Genomic DNA, 20,187 nt, shown 5'->3' on the forward strand with positions numbered 1-20,187 from the left:
TGGTTTATCTGGGAATAAATAAATAAATAAATAAATAAGTATCATTTATAAAGCGCCAATGCAAGCGACTGAGGCGCCCGAAATACATGTTTTACGAAAAATATTACAACTTATCCAAGAAATTTTACAGCATATATAAAATATTTTACAACATTTCCAAAACATTTTACAACAGTCAGTCAGAAAAAATCTGAGTTCGGCAATTGACAAAGGTTGTAAAATATTTTGGAATTTTGGAAACGTCGTAAAATATTTTGGATATGTTGTAAGATCTTTTGTAGATGTTGTACAATTTCTTGGATAAGTTGTAATATTTCTTGTAAAACCTTTTATAGAAAAGAAATATAAACTATGTTATTAATAATAGTAGTAATAATAATATTATCATTGTTATAAGTGTTATCATTATTAAAGTCATCATCATCCTTATTAACGTTACAAATACATTATAGAATGACTACAATTGATTCATAAAGCTCAAGTTATTAGATTTATGTTTGATTTATTACGTACAGACAAGCATAATCCTAATCATGCATGATCCCAGTTCAAGGATTCTTATTTAAAAAATGCCAGAAAATTTATTACCCCTCTTACTTCAACAGAATTAATTTATTATGAAAATCTTATAAATTAGAAAAAAATTGATCTTTAGAAGCAATTTTAATTCATCAATTTGATGTCACGTTTTTTACACTGTTAGGAGTTAGGACTCTTCTAAATTGTCATTGAAAGCTGTGACGTAACAATTTAAGCATTGCATGGCTAACATTAAATTCGGGCTTTTTAGGTGGTACAATACATATCCAAAACTTTCTATCTTTTACAAGCTTGGTCAGTTCTTCATGTAGTTGTTCTTTCTCCAGATTCATATGCTCGAGGTGCTGGTGGATTTTGTCTAAGTATATCAGACGACGTTATCTGCCTCGTCTGTTTTGTCCTGTTTCTGGTCAATATTTTATTATCCATAATATCTTTTTACAATTAAGTATGCCTCTGAAATATGTCAACTAATATAAGCGGTTAAGTTTAAAAAAATGTGGAAAAAAGTTAGACTTTTGCATTCATAATAAATTATTTTTCACGATCCAACTTAATTTATACAATACAATGTACTTGATATAAAATCTGTTTATTAACATACCTAAGTGTTTGTCAATCGTTGAATATAATCTTTAGCTTACAAACTCGTTCACCATAATAAACCATCTACCTGTCGATACATATTTTTTTTAGTAAAACTGCATATAAGTAACACACCACACCGCCAACAACTCATTAATCTGATTGTTTTGCATTTTTATTAACCTTAAAAAAAGTTAAAAAGTTACACAACACATACATTTCCTCCTTCCTCTTCCAGATGATCAATGTCAGCTGGTTGTTCTTCTTCTCAAAAATCGTTGAACTTGCTGACACCGTACGTTTCCATTTTCATTTTTTTAAATTGCTAATAACAGAGAGAGAGAGAGAGAGAAAGAGAGAGAGAGAGAGAAAGAGAGAGAATGTTTTTTAATATTTTTAATAGAACTTTAATTTAATTGGACAACAGGCAAGGGTAATTAATGAATGAATTGAATGGATGCAGGTGTTTTTTATCCTGAGAAAGAAGAACAGTCAAGTGACCTTTCTACATGTTTACCACCATGCCACCATGATCATCAACTGGTGGATGGCTGCGAAGTACGTCCCCATTGGCCAATGTTAGTACAGCTTCCATTCATTCACTCATCCACTTTGATGTAGCACAAGCGTGCGCACGTATACAAACAAACACTCATACATACGTTTGCATATAATTATATACAGAGAGAGAGAAAGAGAGAGAGAGAGAACAAGAGAGAAAGAAAGAGAGAGAGAGAGAGAGAGAGAACGAGAGAGAAAGAAAGAGAGAGAGTATTGTTAAATGTTTGTAATAATAATATATTCTCCGGTTACTAGTTTAAATTATAAAATGTGCATCTAACACCGAGGAAATTTATGGAATTTATTACTTTATTTATTACTTTTGCTTATATTTTATTCTTCTTTTTTTTCTATTTCGTTTTTTAGTGTGCCTTGAATGGTTTTTCTTTCAAAAGGATTGTTTTAAGTTTGAACGCACTTGAGAGGAAAGGATACATTATTGATTTGCAGTTATTTATCTTCATATAAAATGTTATCTACCTTTACTTTCCAAACATGAGAATAATATAAACCCGGCATCATAAATTTTTATTACGAAAGTATCTAGAACAATATATTGTTATATCTTGTCATTTTATCTATTTATCATGACCTTCCATAATTTTCATCTAGACATGTTTTTAAAAGTTTTTAACTAATTTTTAAATCTAGTTTTCTCAATTTGCGTTCGAGCAAAATCGAAACTTTTACCTGCTGAAGCATTATTTACTTTAAAAATTTTTATTTTAAAATCCCTCTCAGGACATGATAACGTGACGTTAAGACCCTAAAAACATTTATGCTCCGTGCTTTCGCGATGATTTTGTTTCAAATACAAAAGTTTAACTCAAATAAAATCATCTTTGAAAAAACCGATTTTATAAAAATGAGATTCTCGTCAGAACACGACTGAGCTACTTTAGCTCATCTTTTCAAATAATTTTATCAAAACTTCGAATGTGCTTGCTGTTCGCTGGTTATTTATTGTCTTGCTACTAATGACAGTGTTCTCTTCGGCGAGCACAATGTACATTCACAAATGGCAAAGTCAACATAAATTATTTGTTCACTTATTTGTTGTCGCTATAACGACAGCCACATTGTGTCAACATAGCACCATTAGTACTACATATACACATGGACTGTGTGTGTTACTTGCTAATGTTTGTACAAAATAATGTTTACGGGAGGTGACTTCTCACTAAGAACATGTAATGCTTCCTCAGTCTCTCAATCAATGTCCTTCACACGCTGGTGAATTTATCATCATACAATCCTGATAGCATTTGCACACTTATCTCTCTCTCTCTCTCTTAACTCATATCACTTTTGTTCTACCTGAAAAGCTGTTGAGCAGTTAAAAATGAGATGAGGACATGTCAAATCATGAAATGTATTAATAAGAATATCTAAAGTTAAGTTTCTGCTACCATGCACTACATAAATGATATTTATGAAGAGGTGGTTTTGTTCTAAAGACTGATCTAATACAATATTTGTAAATTATGTTATTTATAATACAAAACATTCAACAAAATTGAAAAATTGTCTTCTAGCTTACTCACTGGATCTTTTTTGAGATAGCTTTGACTTTTTTCTCATTGACCGCAACGTAATCTTCTAGAATCATTAAAAGTTGCAATTCTCAAAAAATATCCAAGACGAATAAATTCAAAATTACACAGTTCAATTGCTAATTCAAACAGGTTGCTTCAGTTTCAGCCATATAAGGAATTATAAATTAAAAGTTGTCTAATTTTTAATTATTTTGAAACAATTCAGTTCCTTATAAAAATTTATCATCTGCAGCATTTTTTGTTGGAGTCGTCAACTCGTTCATCCACACCCTGATGTACGTTTACTACGCCTTAGCAGCCCTAGGACCTGAGATGCAGAAATATCTGTGGTGGAAGAAGTACATGACCAAACTCCAACTGGTCGGTTCACTCATTTACTCGTTCCAATGTTTTTACGATGTGTATATAATATTAAAAGATAAACAACAGTCTATATGTATTGTGGTCTATTTAGAATTGTTTTATATCTTTTTGGTCTGTTATTTGACTGTTAACAGTGAAAATGTTAACCGAACCGCAAAATAGGTTTCACGAAATTGCACTCACCAAAACTGCACGTCTACAAAGTTTTTGAAAGTTGACCGACTCTGTAATAAATATTAGGTGAAGATTGATTTAATTTTCTAACCCAGATTCAGTTCGTGTTGGTTGTCAGTCACACGGGCAACAACCTGTTCTACAGAATGGACTGCGACTACCCCTGGCTCTACAACACAATCACATTCTACTACACTTGGTCGATGCTCTTTCTCTTTCTCAACTTTTATTATCAAACCTACATCTCAAGGAAGAGGGCTGACAAAGTCAAAAAGGAGCCGACCAAAAGCAAATTAGAGACAGAAGGCAATGGACATGTGAAGGAGGTGAAAAATAACGGTGAAAAACTCGTAAGAAGCAGAAAGACTAATGGATTTGTAGACTGATTTTGAAATTTATTAATTAATTATATTTAATTAAACTAAATTAGTATCTGTGACTCTGCTGCGGATTGAATGGGCTCATACGATGAAAAGCATTTCTTATTTATTTTTTTTACTAAGACTTGTAATTAATTCCAGTGTGCGCAAGCTTTTATCCAAACACTTGTTTTAATGTTTTGAAAAAATGTTTCTATTTTAGATCAATTTGTACAACGACCTATTTGAAAATTCAATTTTTTTTTCATTCTACAACCACGGTCAAACAGATAATTTTAAATTTGTGATTCATCCGTACGTATAAGTTATATTTTCACGTTCATTCATTAAAACATTCCACGTTGAATGCATTCAAAGTGTTGTTATTACAATATTTTTACACGTTTAACTTATTGCTCCTATTGAATAAAACGCTGCTTGTTTATGTAAGGTGCTTCCATGCTACGCTGAAGAGCATAAACAGCTGTCTCATGAAGCTTACATTTGTCAATTTAATTAATATTTAATTTATTGAAGTAATTATTGTTGAACTTTATAATTGCAAAATGATCCCTCCGTATACATTATTAATTGATCACAATATTTTTTATGTTTAAATTGTTGTTCCTTTATAAACAAAATAGTACCTAGCGAATAAGATGTAGTTTAAACGCTTGTTGACGATGCATAGTATTTTTATCCTGATAATGCCTTGACTTTTTTTTTTATTTTATACGTTATTGAATGGTATCGTAATAATATAATTGGATGTGAGATGCACATATGCAAAAAAAATCACGTTAGCTTAAATTATCTACAAACTTTTGTGATTATTCATTAGATGGGAAACTGTTTTTATCGCAAGGAAATATATTTACGTTACTGCCAACAGACGCCACCGTTCGCTTACAATATAGGTACATACAACTCACCTCACATTTGTAATTGCAACACGTTTTTGTGCATAGCATTATAAACTCAAGTTGTTTATATCATAACCAAAAACGTCGAAACTGAAAGTTCCTTGTTTAGCATCAAATGTTTTTTGACGAATCAATATATATTTTATTTATTCTTACATTTTATGATTATTTCATTGTCACGTCAACATTTTTTCACTTGTAAAATGAGTTTTATTTTCTAATAAAAATTTACCCCACGAAATATTTTGTTATCAAGTGTTATTGTAAATTTTATTTTTCATCGCATGGCCGTCGATAGAAATATTGTGGATAGAGAAATTATTTCTTACGATTTATTAAAAATTACCAGGTGTATAGAACCATGTGGAAATTTAAAACATGAGACATGCTTAGGAAGCTAATTACAAATTTTTTTTTTATTACATCCATTCCAAATTCAGTTATTTCAAAAAAGAAATATAGATTCATACATGTAATTGAAGCTAACTAAGAAATATTTCACTTCTATTACAAATCATTAGCCAGCATTCAGCAGCGTGTTACTGTTAAATTAGGTTAAGTTATTATTAAATTAACTTTCATGTAACACTGTTAAAGAGAAGTTTCCCTGTTTTGCAGATCAGTTCAATTGGAATGTCGTTTAAAATATGGAAAAATGACTCGATTCCAAATTTATCCAGTTTGACTAATAGCTGTTGTTTTAAAAATGAAAATTTATCAGATCATGTGAGCAAGTATAAAATTTAATGATTCTAATTTTTTTCATTTAAACAGAATATAGTTGGAGGAAGCCAGAGATGACAGCGAGAAAGAAGTAAGAATTTGTACTTGAGCTTTGCCAAGTCTGGTAAATTTTATTAATATGCAAGTAACTATAACTCACTATGATGGATGAAAAATCTGTGTTTAGCAAAAATCTCGTTCTTGATGCAACAGCAACATTCTTAATGCGAAACTCTCCAATGAATACTCTAAAAAAGTTTATTAGTAATTATAAAACGTTTTTTACTTTTTAATTAACACGCAATGTAATACAATTACAAAAAATCAATTTCACTAAACCTTTCTTCAAACATTGGAAATTCTTTCACAACATCCTGACGTCATTCAGATCCGGCAATGAAACAGCGTGCTTTGTGTCGTCACATCATGGTTGTCTCGGTGGTGTATTTCTTTCTGACAGGTGCCTGTGCAATCAACTTAAACTTAAATTCATTTTTACAACAAATTTATAAAAATAAATGTAATGGAAGTTTATTCCATCTGAAATGAATCCGAAACGATTTAATTAAATGAAAGTTGCTGGGGCGGGTAGATAGATGTAGGTAGGTAGGTAGGTAGATAGGAAGCAAGGGTACACACTTCTTCTCCACATTCCATAAATATATTTATTAAACATTTGTTCAATATGGTGATGCGAAGAAGAGCGTTACTCCGATGCTTTTTTCGTTTCAATCTCCTACTAAAAAAGTTTTAACTAGTCTAAAAATCGAAGTCTGTATAACAAACTATAAATTCAAAGAAATTTTTTTAAAAACTGATATCACGTTTCTTGAAACTTTGTTATAAAAGGTAATGCTCTTACGAGCCAACCTCGCAACAGACAGAAATATTTCCTAGTTCAATTGCTGTTTTATCTCAAGCTTGTTGCATACTTTTCTTCTTCTTGTGGTAGTAGTAGTGCAATTATATATCGCTGGATGCCGACTGAAGCTGCACAAATAAACCTGTTGAGAAATATTTGAGTTACGAACGCATATATGTACGCATGTATGGGTGTACAACTCGTGCATAACTGATGTGTGCATCGGAAGATGAAGGAAGAAATACTTTTGTGCAACGTACACAAGTGATCTGCTCGATGTGCTAACCTTCTCTGCAAAGTTCACTCCTACTTCTTGCAGATTGCTTGCTTGCCTTCTCGCTGCAGAATTGCTCCAAACATATCCAAACTCTATTTGTATGTTCTATCTACATAATCCACACATGTATATTGTAATGCAAATAATATATCAGACACATGTGTGTATAATTATATATATATATATATATAATCTACATATATATTAAAAGAATTTAGAACAAATTATAGAAATTATTCAATAATATATAAAGGAAATAATTGGAAGTATATTGATATAATAAACTCAACTAAGTTTTTCTCCTATATATATATATATATATATATATATATATATATATAGTTTTTCTCCTATATATATATATATATACATATATATATATATATATAGGAGAAATATATATATATATATATATGTACACATACGTTCATACACAAACATATACATATATAATAAATATATATGTATATATATATATATTATATAATCATACATGTATACAGCATTAATATGAGCACGTGCAAACTCACGGCAGAGCGACGTCAGGATGGACCACGTGCTTTGCAGACTCGCCGGGCATAAGAATTTCATTGGCCAGTAGTATAATGCAAGAATGCAGTGGAGAGAGAGAAAGAGAACGAGCGGGTCGAGAGCAGGAACAAAGAAATAACTAAACCGTTGTGTTTGTGTTTGTTGTGCGTTCGTACTTACGCATGTTATTCGTTCAAACATGTGTTGCAATGCAATATAGCTTGGTTGCTATCGGCTCGCAACCGCACACAGTCACATACACACACATAAACACACACAGGCAGTTAGTTGGTAAGTAGTTTTACGTTCTAGTTGAAGTTGAAGAACAAAGTTGCAACAATACGAACAATGGATCGTTGTGTTGTTTCGTTGTGATGTTTCGTTGTGAGTGCCTTCGTGATTCAAAACCTTTCACATCTTCGTTCAGGGTGATGCGGTAAATAGGAACAGAATAGTTCACAGTTTGTTGAGCTGCTGGGATTATCATCGGACTTCCAGTTTATCCACGTGGATTGTATAGAAAAATTTATTAATCAGACAAAAACTTCGAAAACTGGCAGACAAATGTCCGTTTTATTCAATTATATACGTGTTAAAAGATGTAAATCTATCAAAATAAAATAATTGCCCCACAACCATGAATTGAAAACAAGCTCGCTAATTAAACTAATGATTACACATTACACACAGACCCGAGTTTGACATTCAGTAGTTTTTCAGCTAACGCAAACTCATTTGAGTGTATTATACACACGTATATGAGGATTCATATACACACACATATGTATATAAATAAATGTATATAATATATAATATTGTTTTCGTCGTAATACGTTGTTGTACGATATTGTGTAGACGAATGTAAAACGACCTCAGACCATCCAGCGCATTCAATTAAAATACATTTTCCAACACATGCTCGCGCACACACACACACACACTCATACACACACACACACACACAAACACGTCTACATATTACACATATGCGTTTCAAAAACATTTTAATAATAATAAACACAAATTCGGATGACATAAACTGCGTGTATATATATATATATATATATACATATACAACATCCACCAACTTATATTCTATTCATAACATAGTTATGTCTATATATAAATAAGGGTGTAACAAATATGTCTATAATGATAATATATTATAATATATATATATATATATATTTATGAGTAAAAGTACAGCAGTAACGGGTAGGATATAACAAAAATTTGGCGAAACACTTCACCCTGCACCACCGTGCATGACAATGACTGGAAATTGTAGAAGTAACAATTTTGCAAACGGCTACTGATGTGGCGAAGGCAAGACGTTGTAGGACAAGTAGGAAAGTAGTTGACAATTTCCAAAAACGCTCGGGAAATGTAAAATATAAAATAAACCTCAGAGATTGTTAGGAAATAATCCGACCAACCAAATTTGATCGACGGTATGATGAAGAATTTTGTGCACGTAAATTTCAAATTGAGTCAGAATATTTTTCAATTATTTTATTTCTGGAAATATAAAGATATAGCTACTGAAATATAGAAATATTTTCTAAGCAACCCAATGCTTCGGAGAATGACGACAGAATGATAGATACACGGTAAAATAACATTAACGTTTGCCCTGCTTTGACTTGAATAATGAAATCAAGACGAAGTTTATAAATTTTTGACATTCGGAAATATATTTTATTATGAAATTCTTAGACGAGTCGAAGGATGTTTTTAAATAGATTATAACAAAAGTGTACGTTTTATGTGGATAGACATTAATTAAGAAGTAAGGTCGGTGAGGCAATTGTTTAGAAGAAATTGAGGAAAAGAGGCATAGAGAAATCGAAGACGAGAATTTTGTTAAAAGTAACCTGAAGAAGATTGGCCAATCAATTAAAAAAAAGGATTCTGCAAATAGTAAAAAAATGAGTGAAGTAAAATGATCTGTAGACGGACGTGCGTTAGAACATAATCACATGCTGAATAATTAAACTAATAATTAATTAAATAATCAATTAAGATGAGAACATAAACGAAAAATATGAAAAACTTCATTTTATCCGCCTCGGTCAGACAAAACAAGTGGAGAATGGAGTTATTCACTCAGAGATGATTTCAATAATGCCGACGATTGCAAAGTACTTGCACTCACAACGATAGTACAATAAGAACACACAATATCCACATGTGTAGATACGTTTATTTATGCATATATTGTAGTACACATAAGTACAATTATTCACTATATATATATATATACATATATATATATATAACGTATATAAATATACATATATATATGTATATATATATAAGCAGACGCATATAATGTGTGTTTGTTACATAGCTTGTGTTTGCGTGCACGTGTGCGTGTGCGTGTGTAAGTTTAAGTTTATTCTGAAACAACATAATTAAGCAAGTGAGCTCCGCAGCTTCGCACGCAACTTTATAACATTATAACGATGCCGGTTATGATGATAGTTGTGAATGTCTGTGATGTGGTTGGTGTGTTGTTGTTGTTGTTCACGCCGTGAGCGAACGAGTGAGTGAATGAGTGAGCGAGCGAGCTCTGGATGATCTTGTTGTGAAAGTTCATTGGATGTATTCATTCTTCACCAAGTTGTATATGTATGTGTTGTGTATTTATAGTCGCGTGTTTTTATTTCTGCAGATATTTACAAAAGCATAAATGTTTGTGTCTAAAGGCTGGGTAGTAGCGTGCGTTTCCATGAACATGTTTGTGGCTGTTGCTCGTGTTTGTGCTTTTTAGGAAATGGCAAAACGTGTATGTAAATAAACAAATGTTCACCGACACAAATCCGCTCGTTTATAACAACTTGTGCATCTGCTGATGTTTTGTGCGCGTGGAGTGCAACTGCCTCCAGATCTAGTACGGTGTTGCGTTGGATTCGAATGAACGAAATATCTTAATAAAATTATTTCGTTCCATACTTGATTTTTCTGTAATTTTTGTTCAAATTTAAATTTTCGATTAGTGAATTTATTTTTTGCATTGATTAGATGGACTCATACAAGTGCAGGTCTAGATTAACACGGACGCATGTTTCTAACGCAACGAACGTTCTCATTCAAAATATATTTAACTAAACTATGCATCGTTCGTTATTTCGGATGCACGAGAATTTCGTATCCAGATGATACAATAAAAAAGTTAACAATTTTATAATAAATTGAAATCACCGGTAGATAAACTTAGGCTAAATAATTAAAGTATTGGATAATTCAAGTCAAATGATGCAACAACGAACAGTGAACACGAAAAAGCTTAAACTTATTATGCGAGCATGTATGTATGTAATGTATGTACCTCAAGGAAAATAGATCAAGATAACGAGTTTTATGCAACATGCATGCGTGCACGCACAAACATACATACATACATAATAGTGTAATCATACATAGATGCATACATATGTTAAAACACACAAGCACACACAAAAGTATAATGGAAACAGGACAAGCTGTACAACAGCAAAGCTACATCATAATCATTATGCATACATTCTTGTATGCAAATTTAACTGGGTACTATTTCAACGTAATGTATGCAGCTGCTGTAGTTGTAGTTAGGTGTGCGTTTAAAATTGTCTGTTATGTGATGTGATGTGTGAGTGTGTAACTAATGTGTTTGCTAGCAACAATAATGATGATACAATAGTTTAGTCACTGGATGATGACGATGAAGTCTGCCTGGTGGATTGTCCGACTCAAGTACCTGACGGGAAAAGAGCCATTGAGATATTTTTATTTTTAGTTCGTTAAAAGTTGGTCATAAAAGTAAAATGGAATGGATGATTGGGCAAGCAACTATTATTAAATTATAAAAGTGGACTCTCCTGCGCTCACGCACGCACATACACACTCGCCACACACGCACGATCATACTTACAAACTTAATAAATAACCTTTTGTGTACAAAATCTTCAAAAATTCGCGCCAAATTATTTATAATAAACTTTAGTTTAAAATAGAGGTGCCAGTTTGCACATTAACTAAAAGAAATTATCATAGTCAAAAATTATATTGAAAATTATTCAATAGTTCTAATCATATAATTAATCAAGTAAATTCAAAAACTAACCTTTGTTGTGTTGGACGTTTTCTAACAATTTGAAACCAATCGACGGTGCTATGCTATTTTATAGTTATAGATAACCTCTTCTATACAAATATATATAAATGCATTCATATTTATACATGTGACATTGACGAATAGTCGGTTTTTGTTGAAACAGCTAATTCAGTGATTGAGAATAGCTTAGTTATCGCAAACGTGCTACTTGCATATCTCTTTATTTTCAAGCACTAATCATGTAATCATTTCCATTTCCTCCACATTTTTGCAATTAGACGAATATATTTCATATGAACTGACTTAGCCATTCAAAGTTCGTGGTCACTCCTAACTTGCTTAATAGTTTTGGCTTCTAAACTATTTCAAAAATGTGTTTCCTATTTGAATGGATGAGTATAAGAAAGTGTAGCAGAAATGTTAAAATGAAAAACTCAACCTGGTAATTACATATTGGTATATCACATATATATCTTTTCTGTGATAAATAACAAAATTTCTCTGTAATATCAGATCAATATTTTTTGTATAATGACGAATGAACATTACTGTGGAATATGACGAGCTAATCCGTTGACATATTTCAATTTAACATCGTTGACATCCACGTGGTATAGGTTGGTCAGTGGAGACTATTTTGTGTGTGGTGGTTGTTTCATGTAGCGTGTGGTTATCATTGTTTCATAGGGTGTGTCGTGGTTTAGTTAAAGGTTTTGGCCGGTTAATTGAGATATCTTTATTCTAAAACGTTGATCTTTCTAGTACCGACGAAACAAGGTTAGGCAAGAAGGACGAGAATGAATGAAATACAGCATTCTCTGACTTTATTTTAAACTAAACAGGATAGGCGTTTACAAAATAGTATTGAATTAAAGGTGGCATATGTTTCATTTTTGTATTTTAATTAAAATGTGGTCACACTAGCCAGCAAAACAGCAAAGACAGTTCCACCGTTAGTAACCAGTTGTGTTAAGCTGTTAAGCAGCAAACTTAGAGCCATACCAGGCAAAGCAAAGTACTGTAATTATAAAGCGCGTGAAAAATGTGTTTATCCTTTCCAACGAAAAGTAAAGTCGTTTAAAGGCGGAACAAATGTAAATTTTTGTTTAAAACAAAATGGGCAACGAAAGCAGTAATGTGGTTGACAATAATTTAAGATCTGAACGCGATGAGGACATTTCATTTAATTCTTGCTCTACTAATCGGCCGATTGGTTCAGGTAGCAAAAGTTGAAAGTAACTTTAAAATAATAGTTTTCAAAATGTAAAATTAATTTAACAATGAATTAAATAATTAATTTAATTAATTAATATTAAATTAGTTAGAATAATAATTAATAAACATTCATTACCATGTTTACGTGCATGTACGAGTACGTTGTTAGAAAATTTATTTAAATCTTATTATTGCTAATTTTTTAGATTCATCATTCAGATCATCTCCAAAAATACCATTGCGAAATAAATCAGCATCCAAATCTCAATCTGTCAACACAAAGATCATTGTTGTTGCTGAAGGAAGTACAAATGAAGAAAATGAAGACAATAATTTATTAAAAAAATTAGACAACATATCAACTGCCCAGCCATTCCTTCCACTGACAATTTCACTAACTAGTAAGCCACAGTTTGATGTTAACCTACACAGATTAAATGGAAAACTTTGGTCTGATCTTTTTTCCAAATATCAGGACCACCTGAAACAGTGTTCTGACGTTGTTTTATTTGATCAAAATAACTTGGTATCCAGAATTAAGGAGGTTTATGTATTTTATTATTTTATAAACAGATTTCACTTATCCTGTTATATTTTTATTGAAACTCTATTTAGAAATGAATAATATTGATATATACAAATATGTTTTTTAAAAGCTGGACCTGAATTTGCAAACTCACTATCTAGTGTTGATTGAAAAAAGAAATAAGTTTGCCAAGTACACAGAGCAGGTTCAAAAAGTTCAAGAAATATCATCTGCATTGAAAAGAATCCACAGCACATTACAGAACACCATTCATACAATGAATAATTTAAATTCATTACTTCCGCCCAACGAACAGCTGGAAGTATTCACGCTATCTTCAAATACACCACCATCAACATCAACCACAAACACTGATAACGACACCTAATTGGTTATATTTACAGTTTTAGTTTTATTATTACACATTACATATTACATTTGTTTATCAAAGTTTATATATTATCATAATTTCTTAAATCCAGTCATCAATATGTATATAGTTCAATTTTTAACTATTATTTGCAACAAAAATAATTTTTTAATTACAAGAAGTTTCAACTCTGATGACTCTTTACCACTTCTGTCCCCATGATACACTGAAAAGGATATAATTTAATGATTATTCATTCATTTTAATTATCTATTAACCTATTCATCAGTTTTATTGTTTAAAAAAAAAGAGTGTGCATGTCAGTATGAAACTGCATTTTATGTTGGTATTTCTTTTCATTATTCATACTGCAATACGTATAAACCAGTCTTCAACTTTGCATCAAGTACTATTTTATAATTTAATACAATTTTCCTGCTAAACATATTGTACTTTTAATGTATACCTATTTTTATATATAAGTGCTACTGATGCACATGAATGAGATAACATAATGTAGTCTACAAAACAAACATCTGTGAATTCTTTAATGTTGATTTTGCCATCATTATCCTTGTCGTTGTACACGATTGTTTTATCAACAATTTGTTGGAGCATCTCATCGTCAACATTCTTTCCAATGAGAGATTTCAGTCTGTAGTACAGTTCACCATTTGTTATGTAGCCATCGTTGTTTGTGTCATAGATCGAAAATGCAACTGAAAATATTTAAAATAAAATGTACAGTTACAGGGGTTCTTGAAACAGTTGGTTATAAAATTTGTTTACATTGCAGTTTGGTTGTTGCATCACCTTTCATGCTTATTTTGGACATTCCATTGATGAATTCTGTAGTATAATGGTAAAAGTAAATAAATTTGCCACTTTTTAATTACATTATATCTAATGAAAATAAGTTATTAGAATCTATTTTTCTTGGAAAATTCATCTTAATTAACAGCTCATGTTCTAGTCTGTTTATTGAGATGATCATAATATGGTTTAAGATCATTTTTTACCAGAAACCTAAGACTGTTTAAATCTTTTTATAAAAATAAAAAAGTTGAACTTAACAAAAACAATGTTATACAGATAATAAATTAGATGTACCATTAAAATCGATGGTTCCATTTTGATCACTGTCAAAAAGTTCTATCAATCTGTCAGTGAGGGGGTTGGTCTCCAAGCCAGGGACTGCCATGATTTCATCTCTACTAATCACACCATCTCTATTCTGATCCAGTTTTGTAAATCTCTCTGCCAATTTCTTCAGTTCATCATCAGTGACTAGCAATTTTTATAGTTGATGTTATAATAATAAATTGCAGACTCTATAACAATGATAATCAAATTTATAATTATAATTTATATTATGAGATCAGTCACACAGTTCCAAACAAAACTAAGTAGTGTTTAGAAAATTTAGATTAAGTTGTCTTTATTTTATAGTTTATAAGAAGTTATAAGACATCTATTTTGCTAGCTAAAGCAGCTGTAGAAAAAATGGCTTATATTGTATTATATATTATTATAACATAATCTGGTTTAAAATTCATATTTTTCGAAAATAAATGTACATTCATGAATGTAGCACATTATTAAGATATTAATTACAAAGGATAATTACATCCATTAGATAAGCCCAATGTAACTTGCTGCTCACTCGAAGCTGGAGTTTGTGCATTCCCCTGAATTAAATAAACATTTTGTACTTAAGTCAAAGTCAATAAAATCAAACGTCACACCACGCATACAGATCATTATACGACATCTGCACTACTAAACTAAACAGAATAAAATTATAACACATAAATAAGTCATAAATAAACGAAACGATCGCGCGGACTAACCATTTTTTTTATTCAATTAATTAATTAACTATTTAAACAAATATTGATGCAAATATTGAATGAATTAAATTTATTTAAAGCAACTTTTTAAATACGACAGCTCGGATTGAAAATAATTCACGATTTGAGTCATTGGTAACGTTTAAAATTCAAAATAGCGAAAAACGTTTAATTCAAACATGCTCAATTATGTTTTTAAATTAATATAAGTTAAATAAATTATTTCACAAATTAATGAAATATTTTAAAGTATTTTCAGTTAATTAGAACATGTAGGTATTTGAATAAAACGCATGTTTTATTTTTCTTTTCCCCAAAACAGTTTGGGACCGAAATTGATATATTAGTTATTGTTTTGATTATCGCTCGTCTGACAAGCGAAATTTTTGAAACTGTTTTATTTTTAACTACTTGGACTGTTGTTAGTTGCCTAAATTAAAAAAATGTCTCGGGGCAATAGTGCCGGATTCGATCGTCATATAACAATTTTTTCTCCCGAAGGAAGATTGTATCAAGTTGGTCAGTGTCTCTAGTATTACTCTTTTTTAAATTTTTTTTGCTGGCCAGATGCACTGGTGGATGGTAAAAGCAGTTTTGTTACCAATTAATTGGAATTATGGCGTGTATGTTTTGATCTGCTTCATGCTTGTATAAAGTGTAAATTGAGTTAGTTTCAAGGTAAAATAATAAATAAATTTAATTAATAAATCAATTAAACTGTTTGTTTTTTGATTTTTTAATCCAACTAACTAAAGTATTTGACAAAAATTTACTTGCATTGCTTATATAAATAAGCAATGCAAGTAAATTAATTTAAATTAATTAATTGTAAGTAAAGTAAATAAATTATATGTTGCTATATATTATATAGCAACATATATAAATAAATGTAATAAACATGAGCTTAGTTAAGGGTAAAATTTATTTTTTATTTTTTTAAATAATACAACATAACTTAAAATTATTTTAATATTAGTTGATTTTTAAAAAACAGAGTATGCATTTAAGGCAATCAACCAGGCAGGCATGACATCTGTGGCCATCAGAGGTGTCGACAGTGCTGTGGTTGTTTCTCAGAAGAAGATACCTGTTTGTAATACTTACTGTTTTCCTAATATGTCATATCAATATCGTTCCAAGCAATAATTTTTATAACATATTATAGATTAGTATAACATATAGGAGCATTACATTAATTAAGCTATGGTTGCTCTATGTCTTCATCAATGATTTAATTTTAATGTTACTGTCAGAATTAGCTTTTTAAATCTATTTTTAAAAATGTATTTCTGGAACAGGATAAGCTCTTGGACCCCTCAACAGTTACACATTTGTTCACTCTGACTGAAACAATTGGTTGTGTCATGACAGGCATGCTAGGTTACTTGCTTGCCCTTATCCATTATTTTATTATTATACTTCTTTTTTATTTTAATGGAAATCGATTTCATGAAATGGTTTTGATTTGCAAAAAAATGTTTTTATGACTTGGCTAACATTTGTAATAATTATTGATTTAAACCTGTAAATTAATGCTTTCTATTAAATATCTAAAAATTCAATTCACCTCATTAAAAAAATTATTAAAAAAGTTCATCTCATTGCTTTTTGAAGTACAATGTAATGCTTACAATGAACTATCAAACAGCTGACAGCAAGTACCAAGTACAGCGTGCTCGTTACGAAGCAGCTAATTGGAAGTACAAGTATGGTTATGACATTCCAGTTGACATGCTCTGTAAAAGGATTGCTGACATTTCACAAGTCTACACACAAAGTGCTGAAATGAGACCTCTTGGATGTACCATGATGTTGATCGGGATTGATGAGCACAACAAGTCCCAGGTTTATAATGCTACATTTATTAAGTGGTTTTTTATATAAATTTGATGAATGAATTATCCATTTAACATCATCAAGATGTTATACATTAGAGTTCATTTTTTATATATCAATTCATTATGTTTTTGTTAAGTTTATCAACATATAAAAGCGAGTGGGGTGATAGGAATTGAAGTTATGATGAGAATTGCTAACAGTATGTTTGATGATGAAGGTATACCTGAGGATTGGCGACACAGTGTGTTGGTGCTGTTGTATAAGGGCAAAGGAGATGTGAGAGATTGTGGGTCATATAGGGGTGTGAAATTGCTTGAGCACGGAATGAAGGTAGTGGAGAGGGTGCTTGAGAGGAGGTTGAGACATATGGTGACAGTTAATGAAATGCAGTGTGGGTTTATGCCTGATAGGGGAACGATGGATGCATTGTTCATGGTGAGAATGTTGCAGGAGAATTATAGAAAGAAGAAACGAAGATTGTACATGTGTTTTGTGGATCTAGAAAAGGCTTTTGATCGAGTACCAAGGAAGGTCATTGAATGGGCGTTGAGGAAGAAAGGAGTGAATGAGAGACTTGTTAAAGCTGTGATGCAGCTGTATGAAGGGGCAAAGACAAAGGTAAGGGTTGGAAGGGGGATATCGGACGCTTTTAGTGCTAAGGTAGGAGTGCATCAAGGATCAGTGTTATCACCGTTTCTGTTTGCAATTGTGATGGATGTTGTGTGTGGAAACATAATGGAGGGGTTATTATTTGAGATTTTGTATGCAGATGATTTAGTCTTGATAGCTGATAGCATGGAAGAATTGCAGTTAAAATTTGACAGATGGAAAAGTGTTATTGAAAAGAAAGGGTTAAAAGTTAATATTGGTAAGACGAAAGTAATGGTGAGTGGGGAAGGTGGGGAGCGAGTGATAAGTAAAATAGACCCCTGTGGGGTATGTGACAGGAGAGTGAAGGCTAACTCGGTATTGTGTATAGGATGTCAGAAATGGGTGCATAAGAGATGTAGTGGTGTGAGGGGGCACTGAAAAAGGTAGAAGGCACGTTCAAATGTAAGAAATGTGTTCATGGTGTGATTAATAGGACGGACGCAAGGACGGGGTTGAGTGGTGGTATTGAAAGAGTGGAAAGCTTTGTTTACTTAGGGGATAAGCTGAACGCGGATGGAGGATGTTTGAGCGCAGTTACGGCTAGAGTTCGTGTAGGATGGATGAAATTTAGGGAACTGGGTGGGGTATTGTGTGGAAAGAAATGGTCAGTGAAGATGAAAGGGAGGGTATATAAAGCATGTGTGAAAGCAGCGATGGTATATGGTGGTGAAACTTGGGTGTTGAGGAGAGAGGAGGAAAGTGTACTGCAGAGGGCTGAAAGAGCTATGGTGAGGATGATGCGTGGGGTTAAAGTGAAGGATAGGAGGAGTAGTACAGAGCTGATGTCAATGATGGGACTGAATGAGGACATTGTGACATTGATAAGGAGATCGAGATTGCGATGGTATGGACATGTGTTGAGAAGGGATGAAAGGGTCGGGATTAGGCGAGCGTTGGAGTTCGAGGTTGAAGGAGTGGTAGGAAGGGGTCGTCCGCGATTGGGATGGAGAGAGCAGGTGGAGAAGGACAGGGTGAAAGCGGGGTTGCGTGATACTGAGGCGAGTGACAGATGTGGATGGCGTCGAGGGGTATTTCGGTTTCATCATAGGCAGCCAAACGGCAACCCCCGATCTCGGGGAAAATGTCGTCTAAACGTGTGTTGTTGTTGTTGTTGTTGTAAGTTTATCAACAATGTGTAATAATAATTTGTTATTTTTCAAATGAATTCTTTAACTAGTTAAATAAATAATTAAGGTTTTCAAAGCCGATCCAGCCGGTTACTACTGTGGACACAAAGCCTCCGCTGCTGGGGTCAAGCATTTAGAAGCATCAAATTTTTTGGAGAAGAAAATCAAGAAGAAAGTTGATTATACTCTCAATGAAGCTATTGATGTCAGCTTTGTTTTCATTGTTTGTTTAATTTTAAAATTGTAATTATAAATTATTGTATTATTGTTTGTAATTATAAAAGCAAAACTGGTGAATAACATCAGCTCACCTAACAATAAATGCCTTGGAGTGCATGCAGCTGAAAGTCACAATAAATAAATAAATACAATTCAATCAATACACTTCTTATAGGTAGTTATTTCTTTTTTATTCGGTTTTTTGATTTTGTTCTTTGAGTCATTTGATCATCAACATTTCCTTATTTTTAAAATTACAAGGTTATAATCTAAAATGTATTTTTTCTATTGTAAGGTTGCTATATCTTGCCTTCAACATGTTTTGTCAGCGGAATTCAAGGCCACTGATATTGAAATTGGAATTGTTACAACCACTAATCCAAAGTTTCGGTTTGTAAATTTTTTATGCATTTTGTAAATATTGTTTAGCATTTTTTGAATTTCTTTTAATTACTTATTCACTATTTTTTCCAGGGTTTTGTCGGAAGCAGAAATCGAGGCTCATTTATCTGCAATTGCAGAAAGAGACATTTGAATCTTTGTTGTTTTTGTTTGTGACTTATTTTTCTTATTAAGAGTTTATTAATAAAGTTTAATGCTTAGAAGTAGTATTGTTTTTGCCATGAACAGATTGCCAATAGAGGATGCGATGCACATTTATTGTGTAAGGAATTTCACTTTGTAACTGAAAAAACGTATTACGTGAATGTTGGCGTGAAAGCTGTTGCGTCGTTGTTATCTAGCATAACCTAATTTTAAGTAATTCAGAAGACTAGTTTATTTTACCGGTTTATAGTAATTCAGAAGACTAGTGTCAGTGTGAGAACCATTGCCAATTAA

General features: G+C 31.9%; 4 protein-coding genes across 4 annotated transcripts in view; 3 read left to right on the forward strand and 1 right to left on the reverse strand.

Annotated features, from left to right (window-relative positions):
- The window catches only part of HELRODRAFT_188628 (hypothetical protein), an 11,981-nt gene extending 6,674 nt beyond the window's left edge, over window positions 1-5,307 (forward strand). Inside the window, exons 5-9 of the mRNA XM_009021380.1 lie at window positions 176-265; window positions 1,364-1,420; window positions 1,589-1,703; window positions 3,475-3,602; window positions 3,875-5,307. Of these exons, the coding sequence (XP_009019628.1) occupies window positions 176-265; window positions 1,364-1,420; window positions 1,589-1,703; window positions 3,475-3,602; window positions 3,875-4,165 (681 nt within the window). The 3' untranslated portion in view covers window positions 4,166-5,307. The remainder of the gene's footprint in view (window positions 1-175; window positions 266-1,363; window positions 1,421-1,588; window positions 1,704-3,474; window positions 3,603-3,874) is intronic.
- Window positions 5,308-13,015: 7,708 nt separating this feature from the next.
- Window positions 13,016-13,679, forward strand: HELRODRAFT_65782 (hypothetical protein; the record flags this gene model as incomplete). The annotated part of the gene is made up of 2 exons (XM_009021381.1): window positions 13,016-13,309; window positions 13,422-13,679. Coding segments are annotated over 2 exons (552 nt in total), but the record flags the coding sequence as incomplete, so codon positions are not given.
- A 513-nt stretch (window positions 13,680-14,192) lies between these two features.
- HELRODRAFT_126208 (hypothetical protein) lies at window positions 14,193-14,940 on the reverse strand (the record flags this gene model as incomplete). Its single annotated transcript, XM_009021382.1, has 3 exons — window positions 14,193-14,380; window positions 14,451-14,510; window positions 14,772-14,940. Coding segments are annotated over 3 exons (417 nt in total), but the record flags the coding sequence as incomplete, so codon positions are not given.
- Window positions 14,941-15,880: 940 nt separating this feature from the next.
- On the forward strand, window positions 15,881-20,153 carry HELRODRAFT_106545 (hypothetical protein). Its single transcript, XM_009021383.1, has 7 exons — window positions 15,881-16,030; window positions 16,506-16,600; window positions 16,810-16,891; window positions 17,160-17,356; window positions 19,196-19,333; window positions 19,643-19,737; window positions 19,822-20,153. The coding sequence occupies exons 1-7, from the start codon at window positions 15,955-15,957 to the stop codon at window positions 19,880-19,882; spliced, it is 744 nt and encodes a 247-aa protein (XP_009019631.1). The 5' UTR covers window positions 15,881-15,954; the 3' UTR covers window positions 19,883-20,153.
- Window positions 20,154-20,187: the final 34 nt, after the last annotated feature.

The sequence above is a fragment of the Helobdella robusta genome, assembly GCF_000326865.2.
Source record: "Helobdella robusta unplaced genomic scaffold HELROscaffold_3, whole genome shotgun sequence".
Lineage (NCBI taxonomy): Eukaryota > Metazoa > Annelida > Clitellata > Rhynchobdellida > Glossiphoniidae > Helobdella > Helobdella robusta.